Here is a 27,687-nt window from a genome sequence, read left to right as displayed (position 1 = left end):
ACTTCTATTTGTCTCTACACTCCTGAAAAATATCCTTATGCCAAGTTGAGCCGTTATAAAAATGGGTTCTTAGTTAACTTATTAGAGATCTTCCAGCTTGCTAGTAAATAGAGGTGTCACTCCATTAAAATAAGTTTTTACACCTCTTGTCTATTGCACATGCAAAATTGCCTTCTTTTTAATGTTATCTCCTCAGGAATTTTATTCTTCTGTGTGAATAGCCTGCATAATATATATTCAGCCACTAGTTATGAAAGAAACGTAAAACAATTGACATTTTACCTTTATTAAATCAATCCCCAAGCCACCCCCACCTCTCCACCCCAGGCATCAAATCAGCAAAAAAATGAGAGGTTATAACAGCTAGCGGTGGTACAGCTTGATGATCTAAACCCTTTGTAGTAGACACTACTGGCTGCCTACCCAATATCTACTTGTAAGGCTGGTGGTGGGCACCCCTCCCCCCCTAATGAAAAAGAGAAGAAACCCAGGAGACCTGCCGAAAACAATGCCTGCAGGGCCCAGCTAAGTTAAAGGATGACCACACATGATTGGTTACCCTGATAAGGGTCTCGGTTCCTGGAATCCATACATACCACCAGCCCCTCCTAGTTCTCAATACCCACCCTAAAACCATAACGGAACCAGAAAGTCCCACCCCCCAGCCCTAAAAACATATATAAGCCCACTCAAAACTTCTGAGCGGTGCGACTTCTCCGGCCCCATGAACCTCGCCCAGGCCCCTCTCTTGGGACCCGTTACCCTTGCCTGGGAGCACTCAGATAAAGCTTCCTTGCTTACCCCTTTCTACTCTGCTCGTCTTTCTTTCTCTGGCACCGACCACCCAAAAATCTTACAATACTCTCCCTTTCTTTTTAATAAAACCCCACTTTTGTTAAGAGTGGCAATGTGCTCAGTTATATTTTCCAACTTTCTTTATGATTAGGGCCAGTCATGTGGCATAACTCTTGCAAATGAGATGTAAGTTGAAGGTTTCTTATAAAGCTTTGCTCCCTTAATATAAGCAACAAGGAGTGGTGCCTTTGTTTTTTTCTGCCTGGAGTGTGGATGGGAGGCAAGAGATAAAGCAATCAAATTATAACCAAAAAGATAAAAACTGCATACTAAAAATGATGAAAGGGAAATCTAGATGGAACCGAGGGCATTTAAGACATTGTAGAGCTGCTGCACCATCCTGAACTACTCACACCGGCATTAGTATATGAGAAACAAAAATAATTTTAGAAACCTCAGTTTAGCCAAGTTTTCAAATGTGCTATTAACTGATAGACTCTTATGACTTGCAAACCCTCCTTTTGGAAACTTCTGATCAAAGGAAAAATGTTTGAAAAAGGAAAAAGTTATGTACCTGAAAACATCACTGTTGCATTTTTTGTATTAGATTAGCACTGAAAAAAAGATTAGATATCCAACAATGAAGGAATGTTTAAGTACTTATGGTACCTGGACTATTAGGCTGCCATTTTAAAATGAGCTTTATAAAGACATAACAGAAAAAATTCAAATATAAAATTACATCTGCTCTAATTATAACTAGTGGCAAAACTATTGGTTGCCTGATCTATGGTTATTTCCAGTCCTCTTTTCCTTTTCCATCTCCCATTACAGACTGAAAAGGCTCACAACTTCATTTTCCACCTTTCTGGGAGCTAGAGGTGATTACATTTGTGGCCAGTAGATGGATGGATACAAACCTGAGGTGAATTTCTGGGAAAGGTTTTGCTTTTATGAGAACAGGGTCAGCTGTGGAAGGCTTTGCCTCTTTCCCTGCTTTGTGTGTCTGGAATTCAGACACACTTGCCATTATGGAAAAGCTAAATGAATCTTAGAGACCGTGGCATCATTGAGTCACTGAACCACTGTCAGTGGCCAGCTCCTCTATGCTTCTTGTTCTGTGAGAAAAATAAATCCCTATTTGAATAACCATTGCTAGTTGGATCTTCTGTACTTAAAGAAGAAAACATTCCTACCTGATACAGAAATAAATTATAAGTGATATAAATAAAAGATTTAACAGAAAAATTAAAACCATGGACCTAAGTGTTATAGCTCTTTTAGAATTTGTCTAGTAGGTTTTCCGGTCTTTACCGGAAAAAAAAAAAAAACCATTGATCTATTAGGTAGGATATTATTGAAAATGGTTTGTTAGAAAAAGTTTTGTTTGTGCAATAAGGCATTGAAAAATAAAAGTATTGAGCTTAAAGGGGAAATACCAGATTAATTTTATTGCTGACTATGAACACATTAGCTATTTAACCTATGTTATATTAATTCTAACACTAAGGACATCCATCATCTTTTGTTTTGTTCAAAAGTCAGAATTTTAGTAATCAAAACACATTTTCAATAAAATTTTATACATATATGTAAATAAACAATAAACAGCACCAAGGACCTCTGTAAAATTTCTATGCTGGCTGCTTCACCAATAAATGGCATTCAATTTTTTTTAAATGCATGTGATTGCAGAAAACTGTTCCAATTGTTTATCAAAAGCTGGGTGTGATTTTCCATGGATATTTCAGACATTCAAATCAATACAATTATATTCTGAATATCAACTTAAGTTGCACAGGCTAAGATGAGGACCCTTCATATACTGCTGAAGATGTGATGCAATCTGTACTTGAATTGGCATTGCATTTCTTCAGACTTAGGGTGCCTTCATCAGAAATATCTTCTATTCCTGTGAGATCAGCTGCATCAAGATGGTTCATCAGCTAAATCACGCTGATCAAAATACCTAGTAAAAGAATTTATGCATAAAGATATTAATTGAAGCACTATCTGCAAAAGAACACAAACAACCCAAATGTCCATCAATAAGAGGACCGGTTAAATAAACTATAGTATATCTGTACGGTAGAAGATTATGAAGCTACAAAAAAGGAATGAAGAAAATGTCTATACAGCTACGGTATGATTTCTAGGACTTATTAAGTAGAAAAAAGGTAAAGAACAGATTGTTCAGTGAGTGTGTGCAGGATCGCAAATATATTTATACATATTTGCTTATACTACTAAAAAGAAACAATGAATGAAAGGATAAACCAAAAATTAATAATAAATGGTTAACTATAAGAGAAGGGAGAAAAGAAGCTAATAAGGATAAAGGTAAATGTCAAAAATACTCCAAATGTACCTTGAATTATAATTTTGACTTTGGAACAATATAACTATTTTCTGTAATTATAAAACAAGATTAAATAAACAGGAAAACCACTAATCAAATTCTACCAAATGAATCTTACAGTGTATCAAGTTGGTGCCATAATCACACAGAAAATAACTTCAAGTGACCTTAAATACTGCATTTTGACTGTATGTCCCGGGTGAGATATTATCACGACCAAAAAAACCTGCAAGGAATTCTTTTTTTTTTTTTTTTTTTTTTTTTTGAGACAGAGTCTCACTCTGTTGCCCAGGCTAGAGTGAGTGCCGTGGCGTCAGCCTAGCTCACAGCAACCTCAAACTCCTGAGCTCAAGCGATCCTCCTGTCTCAGCCTCCCAAGTAGCTGGGACTACAGGCATGCGCCACCATGCCCGGCTAATTTTTTCTATATATATTTTTAGCTGTCCATATAATTTCTTTCTATTTTTAGTAGAGATGGGGTCTCGCTCTTGCTCAGGCTGGTCTCGAACTCCTGAGCTCAAACGATCCGCCCACCTCAGCCTCCCAGAGTGCTAGGATTACAGGCGTGAGCCACCACACCCGGCCAGGAATTCTTAAACTTATTTCAATAGTTATCTGTCAGTAACATTACTATTATTATTCTATAACTATTATGTACATATTGTAGGATATAGCCAATAATTATGTTAATGTCAAAAGCCAGATTTGCAGCACAGGAAAAAATAAACATAACATTAACAGAAAAATCATGTAATCTTAAATTAGAACTAAAATATCAATTTGAACTCAGGATTTTATTTTTCTCTTTCTAAAAAAATGCACTTCCTAGCTCTGTTAACAAAAGGCCCTAAAAGCTATGACCAACTTAACAACTAGCTTTCCTTGTGTCCAACTTGTAGTCTCTAAATACCATATTCTACTTTAAAAAAAGGAATGAGCACTCCTGGAAGAAAAGACTAGTTCTATATCTGAAGCCAGAAAAGTCTAAAGTACATTTGAATCATCTTGGCACACCAGAAAGTAAGAAACCTCTAAAAGTCTACTAAGTGTCCAGCTGGGAATGGTGGCAAATCCCTGTAATTCCAGCTATCTGGAAGACTGAGGCAGGAGGATCACTTGAGGCCAGGAGTTTGAGACCAACCTGGGCAACATAGGCAAGTCTCTGTCTCAAACCGACTAAGAGTTGTGTCAAAGGACACAGAAACTGACTTCAAGTGGTCCCACTGGCCAAAAATGGAACAATTTGAGCATCAAGAATAATAGTGACTCCAATGGATTGAAATACATCAAATGTTAAAATTCCTAAATTCAAGGCCGGGTGCGGTGGCTCATGCCTCTAATCTTAGCACTTTGGGAGGCCAAGGCCGGAGGATTGCTTGAGGCCAGGAGTTCAAGACCAGCCTGAACAAGAACAGCAAGACCCCACTCTACGAAAAATTAGCCAGGTGTGGTGGCACGTGCCAGTAGTCCCACCTACTGAGGCTGAGGCAGGAGGATCACTTAGCCGAGTAGTTTGAGGCTGCAGTGAGCTATGATGATGCCACTGTACTCTAGCCTGGGTGACAGAATGAGAACCTGTCTCAAAAAAGAAAGAAAAAAAAAATTTCCTAAATTGAAAATGATAATCCCATTAGAAACAACCTTATTGGTCCTCTTTGAAAATTGCCACAGCACCTCTCACTATTTCAAAAATTAGTAAATGTAGGGAAAAATTGATCATGCATCTTGTTGGGTTTTTTTTTGTTGTTTGGTTTGCTCTTTTTGAGACAGGGTCTCGCTCTGTCACTCCAGCTAGACTACAGTGGCGTCATCATAGCTCACTGAAACCTCAAACTCAAACTCCTGGGCTCAAGTGATCCTCCTGCCTCAGCCTCCTAAGTAGCTGGGACTTTAGGATGTGCCAGAATGCCTGGCTACTTTTTTCTATTTTTAGTAGAGATGGGTTCTTGCTCTTAGGCTGGTCTTGAACTTGTGAGCTCAAGCAATCTTCCCAGAGTGCTAGGATTATAGGTCTGAGCCACCGTACCTGGCCTGGTTTGTATAAATTATATATTTCAGGGTAGCCAAATTGTTGAAGGGAAGTTACTTTTTATAGAAAAAATTCTAGCTAATACATGAATAGGGAATAACAGAAAACCCAGCATTTCTGAACCTCTAGTGAAATAATGGACCTAAGCAACAGTCATCAATGGCTGTCCAAACCAACAGGTAACAGGTATGGACTTTACCTGAACCCAGTGATCAACTTTATGACCACTAAAAGTAGAACAACTAGCCATTATCTATCTCCTGACGTGACACAGCAGCACCCACGGAGTCTTGTCAAACAAACAAAAAACACTCCATATAAGCAGGCCTTTAGACCTACCAATTTATAGAAAATACGGGCGATAAATGAACACATTAAATACCACCATGAAGACACAGTCATTTCAGAACACAGGAAATTTTACAAGTCAAATGACCCGTTTTTTTCAACAAATAAATGGCAAAGAAAAAAATCCAGGTGGTTGGTGGGGAGACTTAAAGATAACTGTCATTGACAAAATAATTAAGGTGGCTACATATGTAACTATTTGACCCTGGATAAAAAGGATTCCATTCATTTGAGTAGGTTATTTCTCTCAATTAGCAGTTATTGACTTAAAGGTACCAAAGCGAACAAACCAACAACAAAAAAAGAGGTTTATAGCAGTATCTCATACTTATGTTGAAGATGCTATTGCAAAGAGAGTCAAGACCTATGCTTTCTTCTTCTTCTTTTTTTTAACATTTTTCTTTTTGAGACAAAATCTTGTACTGTCACTCCGGCTAGAGTGGTGCAGTGGCATCATCATAACTCACTGCAACCTCAAACTCCTGGCCTCAACGGATCCTCCTGCCTCAGCCTCCCGAGTAGCTGGAGTACGGGCACATGCCAAGACACCCGGCTAATTTTTCTAGGTTTTTTTTTTTTTTTTTTTGTAGAGAATGGGGGTCTCACTTTTGCTCAGGCTGGTCTTGAACTCCTGAGCTCAAGCGATTCTCCTGCCTCTGCCTCTCAGAGTGCTAGGATTACAACAGCTGTGAGCTACTGCACCCAGCCTACTATAAAGCTTTAAAAAAGTATTGGCTTTGGGATAAAAATCCTGACCAATGGAACAAAAATATGTCCAGGGAGACATCTAAAATAAATGTGTTTTATTTAGAATTTAGAATGTGAAAAAGTTTACAAATAAATTCCGGGTAGAATTTCAATGTAAGAAATAAAATCAAACATGTACTAAATAAAAATATGCCCCAACTGAAAACAAAGGACATAGGAAATTAAAAGAATATAAATATATAAATATAAAATTATATAAATATAAAATTAAATATGTTCTACTCTCAGTGATAATCAAATAAGGAAGAAGTCAAGGATTACTTAACCATACCTGCTAACCAAGCAGATCAATAAATTCAAAGCAGGAACCCTCTCATCATCTTTGCTATCCTAAAAAAGAAAAGAAAGAAAAATTTTAAATAGTTTGTTCCTCCCTATTATTTTTGAAATAAATTTCCTCTTAAGATGTAAAACATGAAAACTGTATTAAGATGATAGTAATCATCACATGGAATTAGGAACCCTCAAAAAGGAGAAAACTGTAGAGTTAATAATTCCTTGAGAAACAACTAAGAGCATCTTTTTTATTTTTTATTTCAGCTTATTATGGGGGTACAAAAGTTCAGGTTATATATATTACCCATGCCCCCCCATCCCCCCGAGTCTGAGCTTCAAGCGTGTCCATTCCCTAGACAGTGCACATCGCACTCATCATGTAGGTATACACCCATCCCTTCCCCCCACCCCCCTCCTCTGTCCGATACCCAATTGGTGTTATTCCCAAATGTGCACTTAGGTGATGATCAGGGAAACCAATCTGCTGGTGAGTACATGTGGTGCTTATTTTTCCATTAAGAGCATCTTTTAAAGAAAGATTCTTTTTTTTTTTTTGAGACAGAGTCTCACTTTGTTGCCCAGGCTAGAGTGAGTGCCGTGGCGTCAGCTTAGCTCACAGCAACCTCAGACTCCTCGGCTTAAGCGATCCTACTGCCTCAGCCTCCCGAGTAGCTGGGACTACAGGCATGCGCCACTATGCCCGGCTAATTTTTCTATATATATTTTTAGTTGTCCATATAATTTCTTTCTATTTTTAGTAGAGACGGGGTCTCACTCTTGCTCAGGCTGGTCTCGAACTCCTGACCTTGAGCGATCCACCCGCCTCGGCCTCCCAGAGTGCTAGGATTACAGGCGTGAGCCACCGCGCCCGGCCTAAAGAAAGATTCTGAATAGGGAAAAGAAAGAGTTGAGGGCTCTAAAGATGATAACATGGGAGAAATGTTTTCCTGGTTCCTATCAGAAGAACAATAACAGCCTATGTCCTAATTGGAGAGCAATGAAAAAATTAGATATTTTAAGGAACTTACAATCAAGAAAGTGAAATCCTGGCTTCAGGATAAGACATACCAGAAAATATTCCAGATCAGAGTTCTGAATTATGATGAAGGCAATTTCTGAATTATACATTTTAGGAAGTCCACTTTAAATATTTGTTAAAATGACAGGCCTAACAGACATGGAAGACAGTCTTATTTTATAAATATAAAACTTAGTTTTACAGATTTCGAGGAATAGTCACAATAACCTATTGAATAATGTTACATCAAAAATGTCATATATTAATTCAAACTTGGGACACACTTCCATGATGGTAGTGTATTTAATTCCTCCATGTGCCAAGCACTACATGGAACAAAGCTGAATAAAACATTATCTGCTAATAGCACAGAAGATGAAATACTGACATAGTAACTTCCATGAAAGGAATAATGTATTAAGTGCCATAAAAAAGGATACAAAGTATGCTGGAAAAACAGGATGGAGAGATTCTTTCTAGTTAAGGGGAAGTATGTAGCACAGCAAGTGGTGGAATATACAAGCCAAACAGTGAAAAATATTTAGATGCAGTTTGGAAGAGAGTGAAAGGCACTTCTGTAGAAAGAATAAAGTCTAAGAACTAAGGACAGGGGATATTTAGTAAACAGAAAGTACATTTTGTTTGGCGCACAAGCCATATAAAAGTTAGCCTGGGCTACATCATGCAAGATGAATGAAAATATTTCAGAGTGGTCAATGGAGAACAAGTATACATTTTGGGGAGGGGAAAGGAGGGAGGAAAGAAAAAAAAAAATCAGAACTGGGCAAACTTGGTATCAGGTTAAATTATATAGTAATGCTGCAGACATGAGTTAGAGGAAGGGTCCAAATGGAGAAATTCAAAACAATCACTGTGCCAGAGACTGCTAGTTGACTACTCTAGCTTGTCTCCCCCTACTACTATAATAATAATATTTAGCCACAAAAGCTCATTTTTAGCTAGGCACATGGCCACCCAGCCAAAAGGAAACATTTCTTGCAGTCTTTTATGGCCATATGACTCAATTCTGGCCAAAGCTATTTAAGAAGATATGCTTGTGGAACCTCTGAGAAGGCTATTTAAAGAAGATGGCCTTTTTTTCTTCTTCTGTCTAGCTGCCTATAATAAATGGCTGAAGCTGTACCAGCCATCTTGGATCACAAGGTGATCCTGAAGATAAAACCACATGTGGCAGAACTCAAAGGTCTGTGTTACTGCCACCTTAGATCTTATCTGACTACCTTCAGGCTTCCTTTATCTGAGAAAAACATTTCCATTTTATTTAAGCTACTATTATTTTGGGCTTTTCTGTTATGTGGCCAAATCTAATCTCAACTAATAAAATAATCCATGTGTTCTCCTATTTCATTGGAATCCTTTTTTACCATCATATAAATAGGTGAGTGCTTTCAATTTGAAATAGTTAAGTTGCAACTTACCACTAAGAGCCTCACTTCAGAACACCTTCTTGCAAGCTGCCGAATCAGTGAATGAGCCTCAGGTAATAAAGGTTTTTCAAGACAAGCCAACAAAGCATAAAGCCATCTTCCCTAAATAAAATGTTTAAAAGTGATAATTAGACAAAAATACTGAGCCATAAATTTAACTTACTTTGAAAAATGTCCATGGGTGTGATGGCTCATCCCTGTAATTCCAGCACTTTGGGAGGCTGAGTCAGGAGGTTTGCTTGAGGCCAGTAGTTTAAGACCAGCCTGGCCAACACAGTGAGACCCCATCTCTACAAAAATTTTAAAAATTAGCTGGGTGTGGTGGCACATGACTGTGGTCTCAGCTGCTCAGGAAGCTGAGGCAGGCGGACTGCTTGAGTTCAAGGATGCAGCAATTGTGCCACTGTACTCCAGCCTGGGAGAAAAAGTGGGACTCTGTCTCAAAAAAAAAAAAAGTCCAATGTTTTGCCTGGTTATTTGCTATGAATAAATTCACAAAACACTTAACTGTATTATGTTTGGATACAGACAACAAAGTATCATTCAGAAAGCAAAGTGCTATTTCTTGCATCTTGTAACCATAGACACAGAACATTGGATACCTCAAAATATTCCCTGACCCCCAAAGAGTTCATTTCCGATATTTTTATGACAGCTGAAGGTCTCATTCATAAGCAGAAAACTACACTAAGATATGTATAAATCCTTACAAAAATTAATATACATTTTTTTCTTTGCTCTCTATGGACAGATTTACATATCATTTAATGATTTTGTCCCCTGAGTCCATACAAACTATACTGTAGATGAAATAATGTTTTGGTACTTCTATAAATACCATGACAGGGTGAATTTATCCCCATTCCCTTTTAAAATGGGCTTTTCAATTACAAAACTAATATATACTTGATGGAGAAAAACTGTGAAGAATTCCACAAGCACAAAGGAAAGAACAAACCTACAGTCCCATCAACCAGATAAAATTTGTGCTAATTTGTAAAATATTCACCTTTTTCCTATTTATATGTACAACCCTTTTTCAATTATAATACCATCTTGTAGCCTCTTTTAAACTTGTTACATAAAATTTCCCATGTTGTGAAGTGGGATTAACAAGGGAATGTTATTAAAAACTCCCAACATGGCACTTAACATTCCCTTGTTAATCCCACTTGACAACATAGGAAATGTTTATTTATTACAAATAAAATGGTGGCATCAAAGGGTATGTATATCCATTAAGGTTTCTGAGATGTAATACCAAATTGTATCCCAGAATGGTTATACCAAATTATATTTCTACCAGTAGTGTATAAGACTTAGTTTATTCTGAGCAGCACATCACTTTGGGGAAAACTAAAGAATATCAGAATAAAGTTTAAATGGGAATTTGTACAACACACTTAGTTCTTTAGGGAACCCCAAATCAATAAGATGACTTTTTCTTAAACAAAAAGGTTCATATCCAGGTTTCTTTTACAAATAGTGGAATTCTCTTCTATATTAAAAAAAATTATACATTTACACTTGACTCAAATTTTAAGGCACACATTTACTATGTAAAACTAGTATTCAGGTGTTGAAATGTCTTCTACACTTTTAAAACCTCTACTGATTGTCAAAAATGTATTCCTGCTGAAAGGTTCCTTCTCTCAAAGTCAGTGAGCACGCTGTGATAATACTAAATAATAATAAGTAAAAAACCCCAAAAACCTTTCTTAATAGCTTCACACTCAGATGATAAAATAAGGCTATGTTGCTCAAAAACAGACAAGTAATACTAAGAAAAAATAAAAGGTCCTTTTTTCTTCTGCTATTTTATGATAAGCAAACTTCCTATGACATAAGTTTTTATCTTAAACACTAATATTCTTAGTATCAGAATTCTGATGGTATGGTTACCTGTATAGAGAAACTGAATATCTTTAAGGACACATTACTCAAAATAAGATTTAAAGGATTATCAGTGTTAAACCTCAGGCAATCATAATAGTCAAGATTTGGAATCAACTTAAGTGTCCATCAACAGATAAATGGATACAGAAAATGTGGTATATATATACAACTGAATATTATTCAGCCATACAAATGAATGAAATCCTGCCACTTGCAATAACATGGATGGAACTGGAGAACATCATGTTAAGTAAAATAAGCCAACCACAGAAAGACAAATTTTGCATATTCTTGCTCATATGTGAGAGCTAAATATTAAAACAATTGATCTCATGGAGACAGAATGTAGAATGATGGATACCAGAGGCTGGGAAGGATAGTGGAGAGGGGAGGATAAAATAGAGATGGTTAATGGGTACAAAAATATAGTTAGGGTCAGGCGTGGTGGCTCACGCCTATAATCCTAGCACTCTGGGAGGCTGAGGCAGGAGGCTGATGCCTTTGCACCCTAGCCTGGGTGACAGAGTGAGACTGTCTAAAAAAAGCATAGATAGTCATATAGAATGAACAATATTTGATAGCACAACAAAGTGACTATATTCAACAATAAGTTATGGTATACTTTAAAATAACTAAAAGAGTAGAATTGGAATGTTCCTAACACAAAGAAATGATAAATGCCTGAGGTGACAAATACTCCAATTTTCCTGATTTGATTAATAAACACTGTATGCCTGTATCAAAACATTATATGTACCCTAAAAATATATACAATTATTATGTACCCTAAATAATTAAAAATAAAAAACAATTTTTAAATGGGAAAAAAATTCAGTAAATCAGTTGTCAGTGGTTCAGAAACATTTTAATGGTTTCTCTGGCAAATACAGCTATGCTGTTTCGTAATATGCATTCACTAAGTAACAGAAAAAGCCAAATTCAGGCCGGGCGCGGTGGCTCACGCCTGTAATCCTAGCTCTCTGGGAGGCCGAGGTGGGCGGATCGTTTGAGCTCAGGAGTTCGAGACCAGCCTGAGCAAGAGCGAGACCCCATCTCTACTAAAAAAATAGAAAGAAATTATATGGACAGCTAAAAATATATACAGAAAAAATTAGCCGGGCATGGTGGTGCATGCCTGTAGTCCCAGCTACTCGGGAGGCTGAGACAGGAGGATCGCTTGAACCCAGGAGTTTGAGGTTGCTGTGAGCTAGGCTGACGCCACGGCACTCACTCTAGCCTGGGCAACAGAGTGAGACTCTGTCTCAAAAAAAAAAAAAAAAGAAAAGAAAAAGCCAAATTCATCACCCTCACGAGTGAGTAATCTTTAGAAGTTAAAAAGAAATCCAAAAAAAAATCTTACAATAAGGAGTTAAAAGAAGACAAAAGGAAGAGAAAGAAAACAGGTCAGTTAATATTAATAAAAGGTCACTCTCAGACAGAAAGAACTGATATTGAATATTAAATTCAACATCTAGATTTCAATAAATAAGCAGCCTAAGAATAAGAACAAAGTTATCTATTGAAAATGTAACTAATATACCAACATATGGGAAAAATATTCTATTTCACTATTATTAAAAGAAATGTTTAATTTGAAGTACTACTACAAATTTGCTAAATTTGAAAAATAAATTATAAAATAATGCTAGATGGACTAATACAGAATTGTTGACAAGCAAACTATTAAAAAATTTTTTTGTAGAGGCAGGGTCTCACTATGCTGCCTAGGCTGGTCTCGAAACTCCAGGCCACAAGCGATCCTGCTGCCTCAGCCTTCCAAAGCACTGAGATTACAGGCTTGAGCAGCCATAACCAGCCTAATCAAACATTCTTTTTTGAGACAGAGTCTCACTCTGTTGCCCAGGCTAGAGTGAGTGCCATGGCGTTAGCATAGCTCACAGCAACCTCAAACTCCTGGGCTTAAGCCATCCTTCTGCCTCAGCCTCCCGAGTAGCTGGGACTACGGGCATGCACCACCATGCCTGGCTAATTTCTTCTATATATTTTTAGTTGTCCAGCTAATTTCTTTCTATTTTTAGTAGAGATGGGGGGGGGGTCTCACTCTTGCTCAGGCTGGTCTCGAACTCCTGACCTTGAGCGATCCTCCCGCCTTGGCCTCCCAGTATGCTAGGATTACAGACGTGAGCCACCACATCCAGCCTAATCAAACATTTTTAAGCTACAAAAATGATAATTCCACATGGTTCAACTTAAAGTATGGTTGCAGAGACGAGAAATAAATTTAAGTATTCATTGCTGATGCCATTATAAACTGATTCATTTATTCTGGAGGGCAATCTGGCAAAATGTAACAAAGGCTTAGAAAATCTTGATCTAATAATTCCAATCTAGAAATATCTTGAGAAGTTAATAAAAAATTAGTGTAAATGTTTATAATTTACTGACAAATGCAAAACATGAAGAAGAACCCAAATGGTCAATAATGACAGAATCAAAGTAAATTAAGAGACAGTAAGACAATGGCAATTATGTAAATTAGATTATATAGAAATATATATATATGAAATATGAGCTAAAAAATATATATATGCACATTGACTACAACTATGTAAAAGACGTGTGCACTGAAGGAATCAGAGGCAGTAATTTTAAACATAAATTTTTTCCATATAAAAGAAAAAGTATGTGGTTTAAAAAAAAATACATGGTATGGTATATAGTAGAGATTGAAAATAATAAAAATATAAAAGTATAAAAAAATCCAGTGATAAAAGGCTGGGCGCAGCGGCTCACTCCTATAATCCTAGCACTCTGGGAGGCCTAGGCCGGTGGATCATTTGAGCTCAGGAGATTGAGATTGGCCTGAGCAAGAGCGAGACTCCGTCTCCACTAAAAATAGAAAGAAATTAGCTGTATGACTAAAAATATATAGAAAACAATTAGTGGGGCATGGTGGTGCATGCCTGTAGTCCCAGCTACTCGGGAGGCTGAGGCAGGAGGATCGCTTGAGCCCAGGAGTTTGAAGTTGCTGTGAGCTAGGCTGACGCCCCAGCACTCTAGCCCAGGCAACAGTGTGACACTCTATCTCAAAAAAAAAAAAACCTCTAGTGATAAAAAATATGGTCATTGTACTCATGGAAATGACTTACCTAAGACATTTTGCTGAGGTAGACTGAGAAACGTACAGACTATAATGCAATGCTGGTTTATTTCTCTCTCCCAGGAGACTAGAAACTTCTAGAGGGCAAAGATTATATCTTATGTTTTGACAAGGAGTTTTGCAGCCTCAAATATGTTTTTTTTTTGAGACAGAGACTTGCTCTGTTGCCTGGGCTAGTGCCGTGGCATCAGCCTAGCTCACAGCAACCTCAAACTCCTGGGCTCAAGCGATCCTTCTGCCTCAGCCTCCTGAGTAGCTGGGACTACAGGCATGCGCCACCATGCCCGGCTAATTTTTTTCTATATATATTTTTAGCTGTCAAGATCATTTCTTTCTATTTTTTAGTAGAGACAGGGTTTTGCTCTTGCTCAGGCTGGTCTCGAACTCCTGATCTCGAGAGATCCTCCTGCCTCGGTCTCCCAGAGTGCTAGGATTACAGGCGTGAGCCACTGCGTCTCAAATATGCTCTTTGCAAATATTCTAAAAATTAAATCTACTTCAAAGGAGGGTAAAATTTCTTTTTTTCTTCTTTTAGCCCTGGACCACGAAGAGTTTAGATAAAAATTCTAAAATCAAATTAGGAGGATTAAGCAGGTAACTCATTTATATAATATTCACCAAATTTATTCAATTTTAAATGTAAAAAATGAGCTGTGAATATAAACTAATAAAATAAAGGAACAATGTAGTATAGATGTTAAGATTATGGATTCTAGAGCCAGATTGCCTGGGCTTGAGTCTGAGTTCTGCCAGTTGCAAGCTCTGTCACCTTGGGCAAGTTACTAAACCCCTTTGTATCTTTATTTCCTTATCTGTAAAATAAGGCTGTAACAGGGAATAGGTTATCGGAGGGTTCAATGAGTTATTATATCCAAGTCCTTAGAAAAAGGCATGGCATGTAGTACTTGCTATCATTGTTATTTCTGACATTCTTTTGTGCCTATAGTCCCAGCTACTCAGGATGCTAAGGTGGAAAGATTGCTTGCGCCCAGGAGTAAGGCCAACTAGGCAACATAGCAAGACCCTATCTCTTAAAAAAAAAGGCATTTCAAACTTTTCAAAGTGGGGTCTGCAGAGCGGCTGCCAGTCTGTGATCTGTTTGTTATTGGTCTACAACAAGGTAAGTGCTTGTACTAGTATATAAACCAACTCTTTCACTGATATTTTTTTCTCAAAGCAAAACTTTCTCATTGAAGGCAGTAGTATGTTGATTTACATGCGGATGTATTTTCCTTATTTTACTACAAATAAGTATAGTTTGGATTATACATATAGTTATGCATATATGTACACATACATATATATAAATATAAGTACTATAGAGGCCCAACTCATATATAAGTCCAGTAATGAGTTGCTTAACAAAGGGGATAGATATGTTCTGTTCTGAGAAATGCATCTGTAGGTGATTTCGTCCCTGTGCAAACACCAGAGTATACTTACACAAATGTAGGTGGTACAGCCTATTATATGGCTAGACTATATGGTACAGCTGATTGCTCCTAGGCTACAAAACCTGTACTGCACATTACTGTACTGAATACCGTAGGCAATCATAACACCATGGTAAGTATCTGTGTATCTAAACACATCTAAACATAAAAAAAATACAGTAAAAATACACTATTATAATTTTATGGGACCACTGTTGTATATGTAGGCCAACACTGACCGAAATGTCTTTATGTGGTGCATGACTATATAAAGAATTTTGCCTGCATTATGAAAATAAGAAGATGCAATATACTACCAATTCTGGAGTAAAGTCTCTTTCTCCAAACCAATTGCTCAGATATTCCAAGACACTAGTTACTGTTGCCTAAAAGAAAACGGTAGGGCAGAGAAGAAGAGTTGTATTAGTAATAAAACATGAGTTTCATTAAGTTTACTTAAAAATAACTCTAATGTTTAAAATGGCCTATCCTCTAGACTTTCAAAGAAAACTGTTATTCTAATTAGTAATTTGATTAGACAGTTCACTCAGTGAGAAGAGGTTTTTTTTTTTTTTGTTTTGTTTTTTTGAGACAGAGTCTCACTTTGTTGCCCAGGCTAGAGTGAGTGCCGTGGCGTCAGCTTGGCTCACAGCAACCTCAGACTCCTGAGCTCAAGCGATCCTCCTGCCTCAGCCTCCCGAGTAGCTGGGACTACAGGCATGTGCCACCATGCCCGGCTAATTTTTTTTTTTTCTATATATATTTTTAGCTGTCCATATAATTTCTTTCTATTTTTTAGTAGAGATGGGGTCTCGCTCTTGCTCAGGCTGGTCTCGAACTCCTGAGCTCAAACGATCCGCCCACCTCGGCCTCCCAGAGTGCTAGGATTACAGGCGTGAGCCACCGCGCCCGGCCCGAGAAGAGGTTTTTAAAACAAATATTTTTATACTTTCAAATTCAACTTACGTCTTGGTTTAAATCCTAGTAGTTAGTTTATAAACACTTAAAAAAATCACATGCAGTTAAAAAAAGGATCATTTGCATAAAAACCTTCAGTTTATTTCCCAATTCAAATTAAATCAAATTATAAATCTAAAGAGAAAATTAGGTAGAGAAAGATCTGTTTTGAAGCTATACAGATAGAATTTATCAAAGTCTTGAAAATATTCTCTGGTTTATTCATACGGTTGGATGCTTACCAAAAAAAAAAAAAAATCACACTGATGGAATTTAGTGTGACTGCTACAGTATCTTAATGCAAATGATTAAGTAAGAAAAACTGTCAGCCTGTATATTATTTCCAACAGAGTATTAGTCTCCAAAAAAAAAATATTATCTTCCAAAGTACCCAATGCTACATGAGGGCAAAACAAAGTCTTTTATTTTTTTAATTTTTTAAGTCTCTTTCCAGAAGAACAAAACAAAGTTTTTATTTGCTTTTGAAATGGATAATGACGAGTCTCTACTTCAAAAAGACTGAAGAACCAAACTCCATAATTCTCCCCTTTTGATCCAAGAAATTATGTATTTCAATTTTAGTGAAATATGTAGGTCATCTAGAACTAGAAATGGCATTCTAACCTTAGTACAAATGTTCCTCGACCTATGATGAGGTTACATCCCAATAAACCCCTCACGAAGTTGAAAAATCCTAAGTCGAACCACCGTAAGTCGAGGACTATCTGTATTCAGTTCAAGCCCTGGAATCTAAAACTTACAACTGAAATGTACATAATTAAATACACTAGTACCATGATTAAGAGTATGAGCTCCGGAGTTAAATCTACCACTCATTGAATCCCAGTGCTGCTATTTATTTGCAGAAAAATCACCTGCAAGACACTTGAATTCAAATTTTGTTTCCTTATCTATAAAGTGGGTATCTATAAAAAGTGGGTTATAGTGAGAGTTAAATAAGAACCATTAAAGAGCTTAGGACAAAGTCTTGCATACTGTAAATATTCAGTAAATGTATTCAAATACTTTCACATACATTGCAAACAAAAGAATGCATGTATCTTATTATTAGATGAATTTTACCTGATTCATTCTGCTAACAATACTGAGCAAGGGAGGAAAACCAATCTGAAAGAAAAAACAAGACTGAAATTTACTAAATGGTATTATAAGGAGGGACTTCTTTTTTATCAAACAGGTGAATTTCTGACCACACTGTTGTTTAGTAACAAAGAATAAATAAAAGAAAATTCTTTCATTGCCCATTCTAACAAGACATTTCAGGAACAATTATGTTGGTAATGCTGAAGAAAATAATGTTTTGAAATTTGAATATATAAATTTTAAAATAAAGTATGATTTTAGCAACTAAAATGTCAAAAGTATGAAATTTTAAAAAATGATACTACTTGAAAAAGTTAACTTATCAAACACATTCAATAAAACTATAACATATTGATAAGATGACTTTAATATGTTATACACGCCATTTCAAAATTTTCAGCTAAATCTAACATTTTCAAGAATTAGGGCAGTGCCGTGGCTTCAGCCTAGCTCATCGCAACCTCAAACTCCTGGGCTCAAGCAATTCACCTGCCTCAGCCTCCTGAGTAGCTGGGATTATAGGTATGTGCCACCATGCCCGGCCAGTTTCCATTTTTAGTAGAGATGAGTCTTGCTCTTGCTCAGGCTGGTCTCGAACTCCTGACCTCAACCAAACCTCCTGCCTTGGTCTCCCAGAGTGCTAGGATTACAGGTGTGAGTCAACTCGCCCGGCCTTAAAAACTTTCTTTGCCAATATGTTATCTGAAAAATAGGAGCTCAGCAGAGTTATAAGTTATATTTCCATTACAGTGAGGTTTGGCATCTTGTCATATAAGAACAATTTTGTATTTCCTTTCTGTGAGATGTCTATTTATACTCTTTGCCTGTGGGTTTTTTTTTTTTTTTTTTTTCCTTCGGTGGGGCGGGGAGGGAGTAGTTCTTGGTCTTTTTAGTGATTCTTGGAGCTCTTTTCATTTTGGGGAAAAATTAGTTTTAAATGGGAAAAACACAGTATGGCACCATATAGCAAATAATAAATACCTGTTGAACAGAACAGAATAACATGATATAAGGAGTAAGTAGTAATGTAGGTGTATACAGTGGGAACATCTATGGGAACATCTGCAAACTCAGGGGCAAGTGAATCCAAAAGGACAAAGAATTGGCTACATAATTTATGATTAATGCCATGTGAAATTTAAATATATCCTCAACATTTCATCTTCAGATTATGCAATTTACTAAGCATTTTACAACACCTTTCTAATTGTATCTTGTTTTCCTTTTTTCCTCTGACTGCTACTAACTTGTTTGCCCAATGCCTTATCATTTCAAAAAACTGAATTCTATCTAATTCATAAAATTATTACACAGCTAAACATAAAGGATATGAAGGCAACTCAAAATAAGTCACAGGAAACTGTTCAGAAACTGAGCTGTCACTTTTTAAGTTAAAAAGCTAATAAACTAAGTCAGGGGCTGCCAAAAGTCAGTAAGTATTGTAGGCTTTGCATGCCACATGTAGTCTTAGTTACATATTATTTATTTTTTTACAACCCTTAAAACATCTAAAAACCGGCCAGGCATGGTGGCTCATGCCTGTAATCCTAGCACTCTGGGAGGCCAAGGTGGATCACCTGAGCTCAGGAGTTCAGGAGTTTGAGACCAGCCTGAGCAAGCAACAGACCCGTCTCTATGAAAAATAGAGGCCGGGTGCAGTGGCTCACGCCTGTAATCCTAGCACTCTGGGAGGCCGAGGCGGGTGGATCGCTCGAGGTCAGGAGTTCAAGACCAGCCTGAGCAAGAGCGAGACCCCGTCTCTACTAAAAATAGAAAGAAATTATCTGGCCAACTAAAATATACATAGAAAAAAATTAGCCGGGCATGGTGGTGCATGCCTGTAGTCCCAGCTACTCGGGAGCCTGAGGCAGTAGGATCGCTTAAACCCAGGAGTTTGAGGTTGCTGTGAGCTAGGCTGACGCCACGGCACTCACACTAGCCAGGGCAACAAAGTGAGACTCTGTCTCAAAAAAATTAAAAAAAAAAAAAAAAAAAGAAAGAAAAATAGAAAAAATTAGCCAGGTGTTGTGGTATGCACCTATGGTCCCAGCTATCTAGGAGGCTGAAGCAGGAGGATCACCTGAACCAGGAATTCAAGGTTGCAGTAAGCTATGATGATGCCACTGCATTCTAGCCAGGGCGACAGAGTGAGACTCTGTCTCCAAAAAAGAAAAAAGCTAAAAAACACCCGGCATGGATGGCTTGATGCCAGGAGTTTAAGGCTACAGGGAACTATCATTGTGCTACTGCACTCCAGCCTGGGCAACAAAAGGAGACCCCCGCTTCTTTTTGTTTTCGGGGGTGATCATGACACAGAAGAGACCTCTGCCTCTTAAAAAAACCTAAAGAAAACAGAACCTAAAAATCATTCTTAGCTCATGGGATATATTTGCTGATCTCCTAAGACAAGTAATGCACCAAAATTAGAACATTTTTTGTCTAGTTTATCCACATATTACCTACTTGTACATAATCGATTCCAGGACTTTCATTTGTAGCTGGCCCAATTGCACCTTCAGCACATAACCTTTCACCCAGACAAAATTTTTTCCAGCCTTCTTCATCTTCAGATTTTGGCTGAAAGAAAAAAATGAATTTACTTATCTCTATGTACTTATTTTTATACTGAACAGTGTAAAAAGAAGTAAGGATCCCCCATAGTCCCATCACTTCAACTCAAAGATACAGTGCCAGTTACAGGCAGAATTTTGTGTTCCCAAAATTCACACCTTAAAGCCCTAACCTCCAGTACCTCAGAATGTGACTATATTTGGAGACAAGGTTTTTAAAGAGGTGATTACATTAAAATGAGGCCATTAGAAAGAGCCCTAACCCAATCTGACTGGTGTCCTTATAAAAGGAAATTTAGGGCTGGGCACGGTGGCTCACGCCTGTAATCCTAGCACTCTGGGAGGCCTAGGCTGGTGGATCGTTTGAGCTCAGGAGTTAGAGACCAGCCTGAGCAAGAGCGAGACCCTGTCTCTACTAAAAATAGAAAGAAATTATACGGACATCTAAAAATACATATAGAAAAATTAGCCGGGCATGGTGGCGCATGCCTGTAGTCTCAGCTACTCAGGAGGCTGAGGCAGGAGGATTACTTGAGCCCAGGAGTTTGAGGTTGCTGTGAGCTAGGCTGATGCCATGGCACTCTAGCCCAGGCAACAGAGTGAGACTCTGTCTCAAAAAAAAAAAAAAAGGAAATTTGGATATATAGACACTAGGAACTCCCACACACTGAAGACCAGGTAAGGACATAAGGAGAAGGTGGCCATCTGTAAGCTAAGGAGAAAAGACTCAGAAGAAATCAACTCTACTGACATCTTGGACTTACAGCCTTCAAGATGGTGAGAAAATAAATATTTCTGTTAAGACACCTAGTCTGTTATGGCAGCCCTAGCAAACATAGTGCCTAAGTGGTTACACTGTATGTGGGGTATGTTTAGTTTGGACCACACTTTACTGAACACTGACAAGCAAGGGTGTGTCCAAAAGAGGGTGATAAAGATGGAAATCAGTATGGAAAAAAATGCACTAGGAATACTCATGAGAATGAAGAATGTTTATCCCAGTGAAGGAGAAATGATTACATACTTTGTATACTTGAAGGGCTGCCCAGTCAGACAAGGAATACATTTATTCTAAGTTGCCAGATGAAAAAGCAGGACCAGTTAGGAGAAGCATTCAGTCCAATACAACCACGTTAACAAAACAACTTTTATTTGTACATACTGCCTTGCAAATTACTCTATATATATAGGTGCATTTTTCCTCCCTGAAGATAAATAGCTTTCATTAGATTCTCATGATGAATATGAGACTGCTAAAAGGTTTAAAACCTGTTGTCCTAGAACAAGGTAACTACCTTTTCCTATTATTTCATTAGGTCAAAGGCTCCTTCTGTTTTGGTTAGCACTATTAAATATAATATGTACTTAATAAATGATTAGATAAATCAATAAACAAATGTTTATATTTACATAGGTGCCATCAGTATTTTTAAATTTTTTCATTTGATTACTTACATAATGTTTACATTTGCCATGATGAACATTTATAATTGCTACATACTATTCCACTATTTTGATGGACCATAGTTTATTGAATCAATCATGTTAGGTCATTTCCATTTGTGACAAAATTATATCAAGTCATCATGATACTGATGTGGCTTCTTTTTGAATTAGTGGGCATGTACCCAAAAGTCCTCACACTGAATAAGAAAAATATATACCTATATTCCCACCCCTCCCTTCTTACTAGGAAGGCACCACTGCATAGTAAAAGGAACACAGGCTTTAGAGTCAGACAAACTAGGTTTTGAATCCTAGCTATACCATTTATGAGTTAAATAGCCTTGGGCAAGTGATAAGTTTGTTTCCTTCACACTTCTCCCAGAGCAAAGCTTTCAAGTGGTATGCAGAAGCATACAGAGATGCCATATACTGATCTCTCAGCTTTCAGCTGGTAGTCTCAGCAGGAGTATACAAGCAGCCATTTACCCCAATGTGTCACCATGTGAAAGATGTTAGACAGCACTGCCTACAGGAAACTTTTAAAATCTGAAATCTATGAACTACCTGAAACTATGTGCAAAATTTTGTACATAGGTGCATTTTGTTCCCCTTTTAAGATAAATAGCTTTCATTAGATACTCAGAAGGAATATGAGATTCCCTAAAAGGTTAAAAACTGCTGCCCTGGGCTGTGTACAGTGGCTCAGGCCTATAACCCCAGCACTTTGGGAGGTTGAGGCAGGAGGACTGCTTGAGGCCAAGAGTTCGAGACCAGCCTGGGCAACATAGCAAGACCCTGTCTCTACATTAAATAACAAACAAAATAAAAAAAACAACTTCCCTGGAACAATGTAGCCATGTCTTCCTCAACTCCCCTTTTTATTTGGGGTTTTAAGCATGAAGAGCTTAAAATTGTATCTAAATTGATAAAATGCAGGAAAATACTACTTCCCAGTATGCATGACAGGCTTCCCTAATATGTCACTGGTATTGTGAAGCAGAAGTGATATTCTGTAAAAGTGTAGGTTTACTGTGTGTACCACAACCTCATCTGGGAAATCCAATAAGCCTTTATTCAATTTTTTTATAAATACTGAAAATGTATTTATTTCCCAAAAAGTAACGTCTAGAAGAATCCTTAAAAATTTGTAGAGGCCTAACAATCACGTATCCAAAGTCTCCCAAGGTACTATGGATTAAGATTATCATGAAAATAACAATTTGCACTAATTCTATACTTTATAGGCTATTAATATAATGGAATTGTTACCATTAATGGTATATGGAAGAAAACAAAAACAACATGAACTAAGAAAATTAATCTTTAAAGAATGGAATATGTACTATTTCAAACAAGTATACATTGTACAACTTAAACTGAGAAACTTACATACCATAGTCACATTACTATCCAACTGTTGTGATTTCCAGTGACTTCTATGTTTGTTCACACTCTAAAAGAAGAAAAGTTAGACAGTGTTCTTCAGAGAATGGGTAAACAAAAGAAAGAAATCAGTTTCTGCACAAAATTCTAACTAAAACTTGGAAAATATGTTTCAAACTATATTATGTTTAATTATCATAATTTGGTAATTAATTCATGAAGATTCTGTATACTTCAGAATCATAAATCTTATTTTTCCAACTATTTTCTAAGAACAGAAATAAATCCAACAGGAGCTTCATTTGATTAAATTTGACACTTACTTGTCGAACAGTTGAAAACTGTGCTACTTGTTGTTGTTGCCACTGAAGTGTTGGGGAATAACCTTCAGGGGCAGGTTGGCATCCTGAAAGCTAGAGATCAGTTCATGAATATTAGGATCAATGTTAGTGTCATAACCAGAATCTCATCCTCTACAGAGTAAGAGTAAAACAGAGAAGAGTGAATAATAAATTACATAATTGACTATTCAAGAAAAATAAACACTTTTTACTATTTATGTCCCAGTTAAAATCGCTAGGAAAAGATCCTTAGTCACTTTAATAAGAGAAATCTGGAATGGTTTATAGTTGAGAGTTTCTAAGAAATCTAAATGACATGAGCCCTGAAGATATTAATATAATCTAGTCTTATCTTTCTGTAATAGCAAAACAGAACAAAAGGAGAGATACCCCAAGTAAAGAACTTTGGTATGAAATATAGTTAAGATACAAGGAATAAGTTCTAGAGTTCAATAGCGTAATAGGGTGACTATAGTTAACAATAATTTGTTGTATATTTCTTTTTTTTTTTTTTGAGACAGAGTCTCACTTTGTTGCCCAGGCTAGAGTGAGTGCCGTGGCGTCAGCCTAGCTCACAGCAACCTCAAACTCCTGGGCTCAAGCGATCCTCCTGCCTCAGCCTCCCGAGTAGCTGGGACTACAGGCATGCGCCACTATGCCCGGCTAATTTTTCCATATATATATTTTTAGTTGTCCATATAATTTTTTTTCTATTTTTAGTAGAGACGGGGTCTCGCTCTTGCTCAGGCTGGTCTCGAACTCCTGACCTTGAGCGATCCACCCGCCTCGGCCTCCCAGAGTGCTAGGATTACAGGCGTGAGCCACCGCGCCCGGCCTGTTGTATATTTCAAAATAGCCAGAAGAGTAGATTTGAAATGTTCCCAACAAAAAGAAATGATAAATGTTTGAGGTGATGGATATCCTAATTACCCTGATTTGATCATTACATGTTGAAATGTGTGATGATCATATCTTTCATATGCAGGTATGAAAATATCACACTTCCCCAGTAAATATGTACAATTACTATGTATCAATAAAATTAAAAAAAAAAGAATTTTGGTATGGGCAAAATGTACTCAAGTAACTTAAAGACATTTTATTTATTTATTTCATTTATTTTTTTTGAGACAGGATCTTCCTGTGTTGCCCAGGCTGCTCTCAAACTCCTGGTTTCAAGCGATCCTCTTGCCTCAGCCTCCTGAATCTGCTGGGATTACAGGCACAAACCTGTAATCTAAAATGGCACATAATTCACAACTAATCACATATTGCCTTGAAATAGAATTTAGTGGGACCACTTTTTTTAAAATTTGGTAAACAGGGTACAGTGGCTCATATCTGTAATCCCAGTGACTCTGGACGCCAAGGTGGGAAGATTACTTGAGGCCAGGAGTTCAAGACCAGCCTGGGCAACATAGCAAGACCTTATCTCTACCAAAATAAATAAATAAATAAATAAAATTAAAAAATTAGCCAGGTGTGGTAGCAGGTACCTGTATGAAGTCCCAGCTACTTTAAGTTGATTGATGAGTAGCTCCCCCCAAAAGTGCTAGATAAATAAATGAATGAGTGTTCCCAGTGTGCAAACAGCTAGAAAAGTATGACATTTGGGTTTCTATTCTTAAAAAAAAAAAGAAAAAGAAAAAATAAGGACACTTGGTCAAATTCAAAACACGCAAAGTACACAAAATTAGACTAAACACCCGTCTAATAATAATTATGAAGACAGAACCAGAACGAGTTTCCTTAAAAAATAAAGGATAGCATTAAGTAACCTAAAGATATCTTCAGGTTTGGATTATGTCTCTAAGATGGGCACATCTCCGCAAATGCGAGCGTTATGGAAAGTCTCTTCATTGACAGTATATGCCAAATGTCCTTCTGGAGGAAAAGTACAAACGAATGTATAACTTTTTGGGAGTAGTCAAATCTTACCTACACCATAATTGACACTGTCGGATACTATAAGAGCCTTAGTCTTTTAATTTTGGGGGAGGGGCAGGTCTCTGGACGGTTAACAAAACTCACAGAAATATTGACACTTTGCTTCCTTTTCAACTTCTTTGGGTCAATTTGAGCTACCACAACATCTGGACACTGAGCTGCTTCGATCCTACAAATAAGTAATAAATGCAAATTTAATTACTATTGTGCTTTGCTCAGGTGTAAAACAAGCAATCCATTTCTACAGTTGTGAAATCAGAAAAAAATTCAGACTTCCAATTGAAATACTAAACAATATATTTCTGAAATTATCTGGGTTGAAAGCAAACAAAGCTACAAGCACACATCTTGATACGTGCAATCAAGTTCAAAACAAACTAGCCCACGTTAGGATGTAATCCAGGGATCTCGAGCAGATCCGAGTTCACGAGAGGATGGAACAGGAATAGAGGCGGGGCTTTATCACACACAGGGGAAGAGCAAGGCACCAGACGCTGTGCCCAGGGGCGGGGCGGACGACCAGCCCACCCACACAGGGCCAAATCACTCACTGGACCCGCCTCAGGTATTCCTGAGGTGTCCTCGGGGGTACCGAGGGATCGAAAGCTTCCGTCAAGTCGCAGGGTTCCACCGGCAGCAGCCGGGGCATCAACTCCTCCACTGCAGACTCTGCTGGTACCCACGCCATGCCTTTCAATCCCGCCAGTCCCTCCCAGCGCATGCGCCTGGTCAAGGTCACGGCGCAGGCGCACCAGTGGGCACCTTTGGCAAGGAGCGGAGCAAGCCGCCGGGTTTAGGGAACGTAACTGCGCGTGAGCAAGCTACTGCTTGCCCAAGGTTAGGGCTCCGGTGGTGTAATGAAGCCTCGGCGAATTAAATTAGTGGCGCTAGTGGCTGTGTCTAAAGTGTTTCTCAATCTGTTACCGTCTTTCTTCTAAAGCTAGGGCAAAGATTAACTTTTATGCTTCCCTAGTAGTGAGGGATCCTTAAATATTTTTTTAATTAATGAATAATTTTCCTGTAATTATTCTTGGAGCTCTAAATTCTTAAACCATTGGTAAACACGTTACATACATTTCCTCATTTAATTCTTAGAACAACTCTGTGAAATGGGTGGTAATATTACAGTTTCGTAGGGGAGGAAATCGATGTAAAGAGGAAATAAGTACTAGGAATGAGACTTTCTCCCAAAAAGGAAGAGCCAATTTCCACCCAAGTTTATCTGATGCCTAATGAACGAAAAATTAATTTTCCACAGGAATTTCTTGTGCGTGGGTACTTCAAAGATCACTGTATGTTTATTTGAAAAGAATATTACTTCTAGGGTAGCCAGAATTTCTCTCTCTCTCTCTTTTTTTTTTTTTAAGAAAAATCTTTGCTTAAGTAAGAATACTGCAAAGAATAAAGCTAATGCCAACACCCAGAAATTGCCAGTGTTAATGTTAATCTTGTGAGGTAGATAAAATTATTATCTCCATTTTACAGGTGAAGAAAGAGGCAAGAATGGGTTAAGTAACTAGGGCTACGTCACAAAATACAAGGAACAGTGGAAGTATTATATCTTTTTTTTCCTAAACAGAATTGAGTGAATACAATTGACCTTTACTTTCTAACGTTTATGTTTATTTTTAAAGCTTTTCTTTTTTTTTTTAAAGCACTGCCTTTAGCTTGCAAGGAACTGATTTCAAACCAGGATGTTTTCTCTTAATTGAAGATAAAGTGAGGATAGACCTTTGCTTAAGAAGTAAGGAATTAGTGCTCAGAAGTTGTAACTGAACAGTTGGGAGACTTGGAAAGACACCACCTGGCTGTAGTCAAACTGGAAAGTTACTTGGTTAAAATTTTTTCACTGATTTTGGGAAAAACAGAAGAAATATGGAGAAATTCTCTTGTCCCCCAACATTTTGGTGATAATCAAGAACAAATTTGAAAAAGTAAACAGTGACTTCATTTCTGGATTTTCTTACAAATACTTTTTTTTTTTAAACTAAATTATTAGCAATTACCGCCCATTTTTATGGAGAAAAGAACAGGTGATTAACTTGCCGACCAACCACCAATGGAACAGTGGTTAACACTGGACTCTGTAAGTATGTGTCAGGTCTACATATGAATCAAGGAAGAGGAGTAGATGAATAGGAGGAAGGTTGTCCTGGGAAATAACAATAAATTATTTTCCAAAAAAAAGAGGTAAGTTATAAAGTATACAAATGATTCTGAAATTTTAATTACACAGCAATGAATATTCAGGAGAGAGGAAAGTAAATTAAGTAAAGGCCTATAAAGGTAGTTTTCTGCTACTTCAAATCTTTGTTTTTTTAGAAATGGGGGTCTCCCTTTTGCCTAGGCTGGTCTCGGACTTCTGAGCTTAAGGAGCTCAAGCGATCCTCCTGCCTCAGCCTCCCAGAATGTTAGGATTATAGGCATGAGCCACCACACTGGGCCTTC

The 27,687-nt window shown here is 37.5% G+C and overlaps 1 protein-coding gene and 1 non-coding gene across 4 annotated transcripts; one reads left to right on the top strand and one right to left on the bottom strand.

The window, feature by feature from the left end:
- The first annotated feature begins 2,059 nt into the window (after positions 1–2,059).
- On the top strand, positions 2,060–2,119 carry LOC138381122 (U7 small nuclear RNA). Its single transcript, XR_011233056.1, has one exon. It is a non-coding gene; the product is annotated as a U7 small nuclear RNA (small nuclear RNA).
- Positions 2,120–2,219: 100 nt separating this feature from the next.
- GEMIN2 (gem nuclear organelle associated protein 2) lies at positions 2,220–25,960 on the bottom strand. Of its 3 annotated transcripts, XM_069464461.1 has the most exons (10): positions 25,791–25,960; positions 25,324–25,408; positions 23,275–23,364; positions 22,962–23,021; positions 20,016–20,129; positions 17,532–17,576; positions 15,809–15,877; positions 9,033–9,143; positions 6,571–6,629; positions 2,220–2,764 (listed from the first exon to the last, which is right to left on the bottom strand). In XM_069464461.1, the coding sequence occupies exons 1-10, from the start codon at positions 25,958–25,960 to the stop codon at positions 2,725–2,727; spliced, it is 843 nt and encodes a 280-aa protein (XP_069320562.1). In that variant the 3' UTR covers positions 2,220–2,724. The 3 variants fall into 3 exon arrangements, with proteins under 3 accessions (XP_069320562.1, XP_069320579.1, XP_069320573.1); XM_069464478.1 differs by lacking the exon at positions 6,571–6,629; XM_069464472.1 differs by lacking the exon at positions 17,532–17,576.
- Between the last annotated feature and the right edge of the window lie 1,727 nt (positions 25,961–27,687).

This window comes from Eulemur rufifrons, chromosome 2 (assembly GCF_041146395.1).
Source record: "Eulemur rufifrons isolate Redbay chromosome 2, OSU_ERuf_1, whole genome shotgun sequence".
In the NCBI taxonomy this organism is placed as follows: domain Eukaryota; kingdom Metazoa; phylum Chordata; class Mammalia; order Primates; family Lemuridae; genus Eulemur; species Eulemur rufifrons.
This window is presented reverse-complemented; position numbering and strand designations above follow the sequence as displayed.

Coding starts and splice junctions, on each gene's coding strand:
- GEMIN2 (XM_069464461.1), bottom strand. CDS start 25,960: ATGCGCTGGGAGGGACTGGCGGGATTGAAAGGCATGGCGTGGGTACCA. Junction 17,577..20,015: donor CTGGAATCGATTATGTACAA/GTAGGTAATATG, acceptor TTTTTCTTTCAG/ATTGGTTTTCCTCCCTTGCT. Junction 6,630..9,032: donor CTGAAGTGAGGCTCTTAGTG/GTAAGTTGCAAC, acceptor TTTCTTTTTTAG/GATAGCAAAGATGATGAGAG.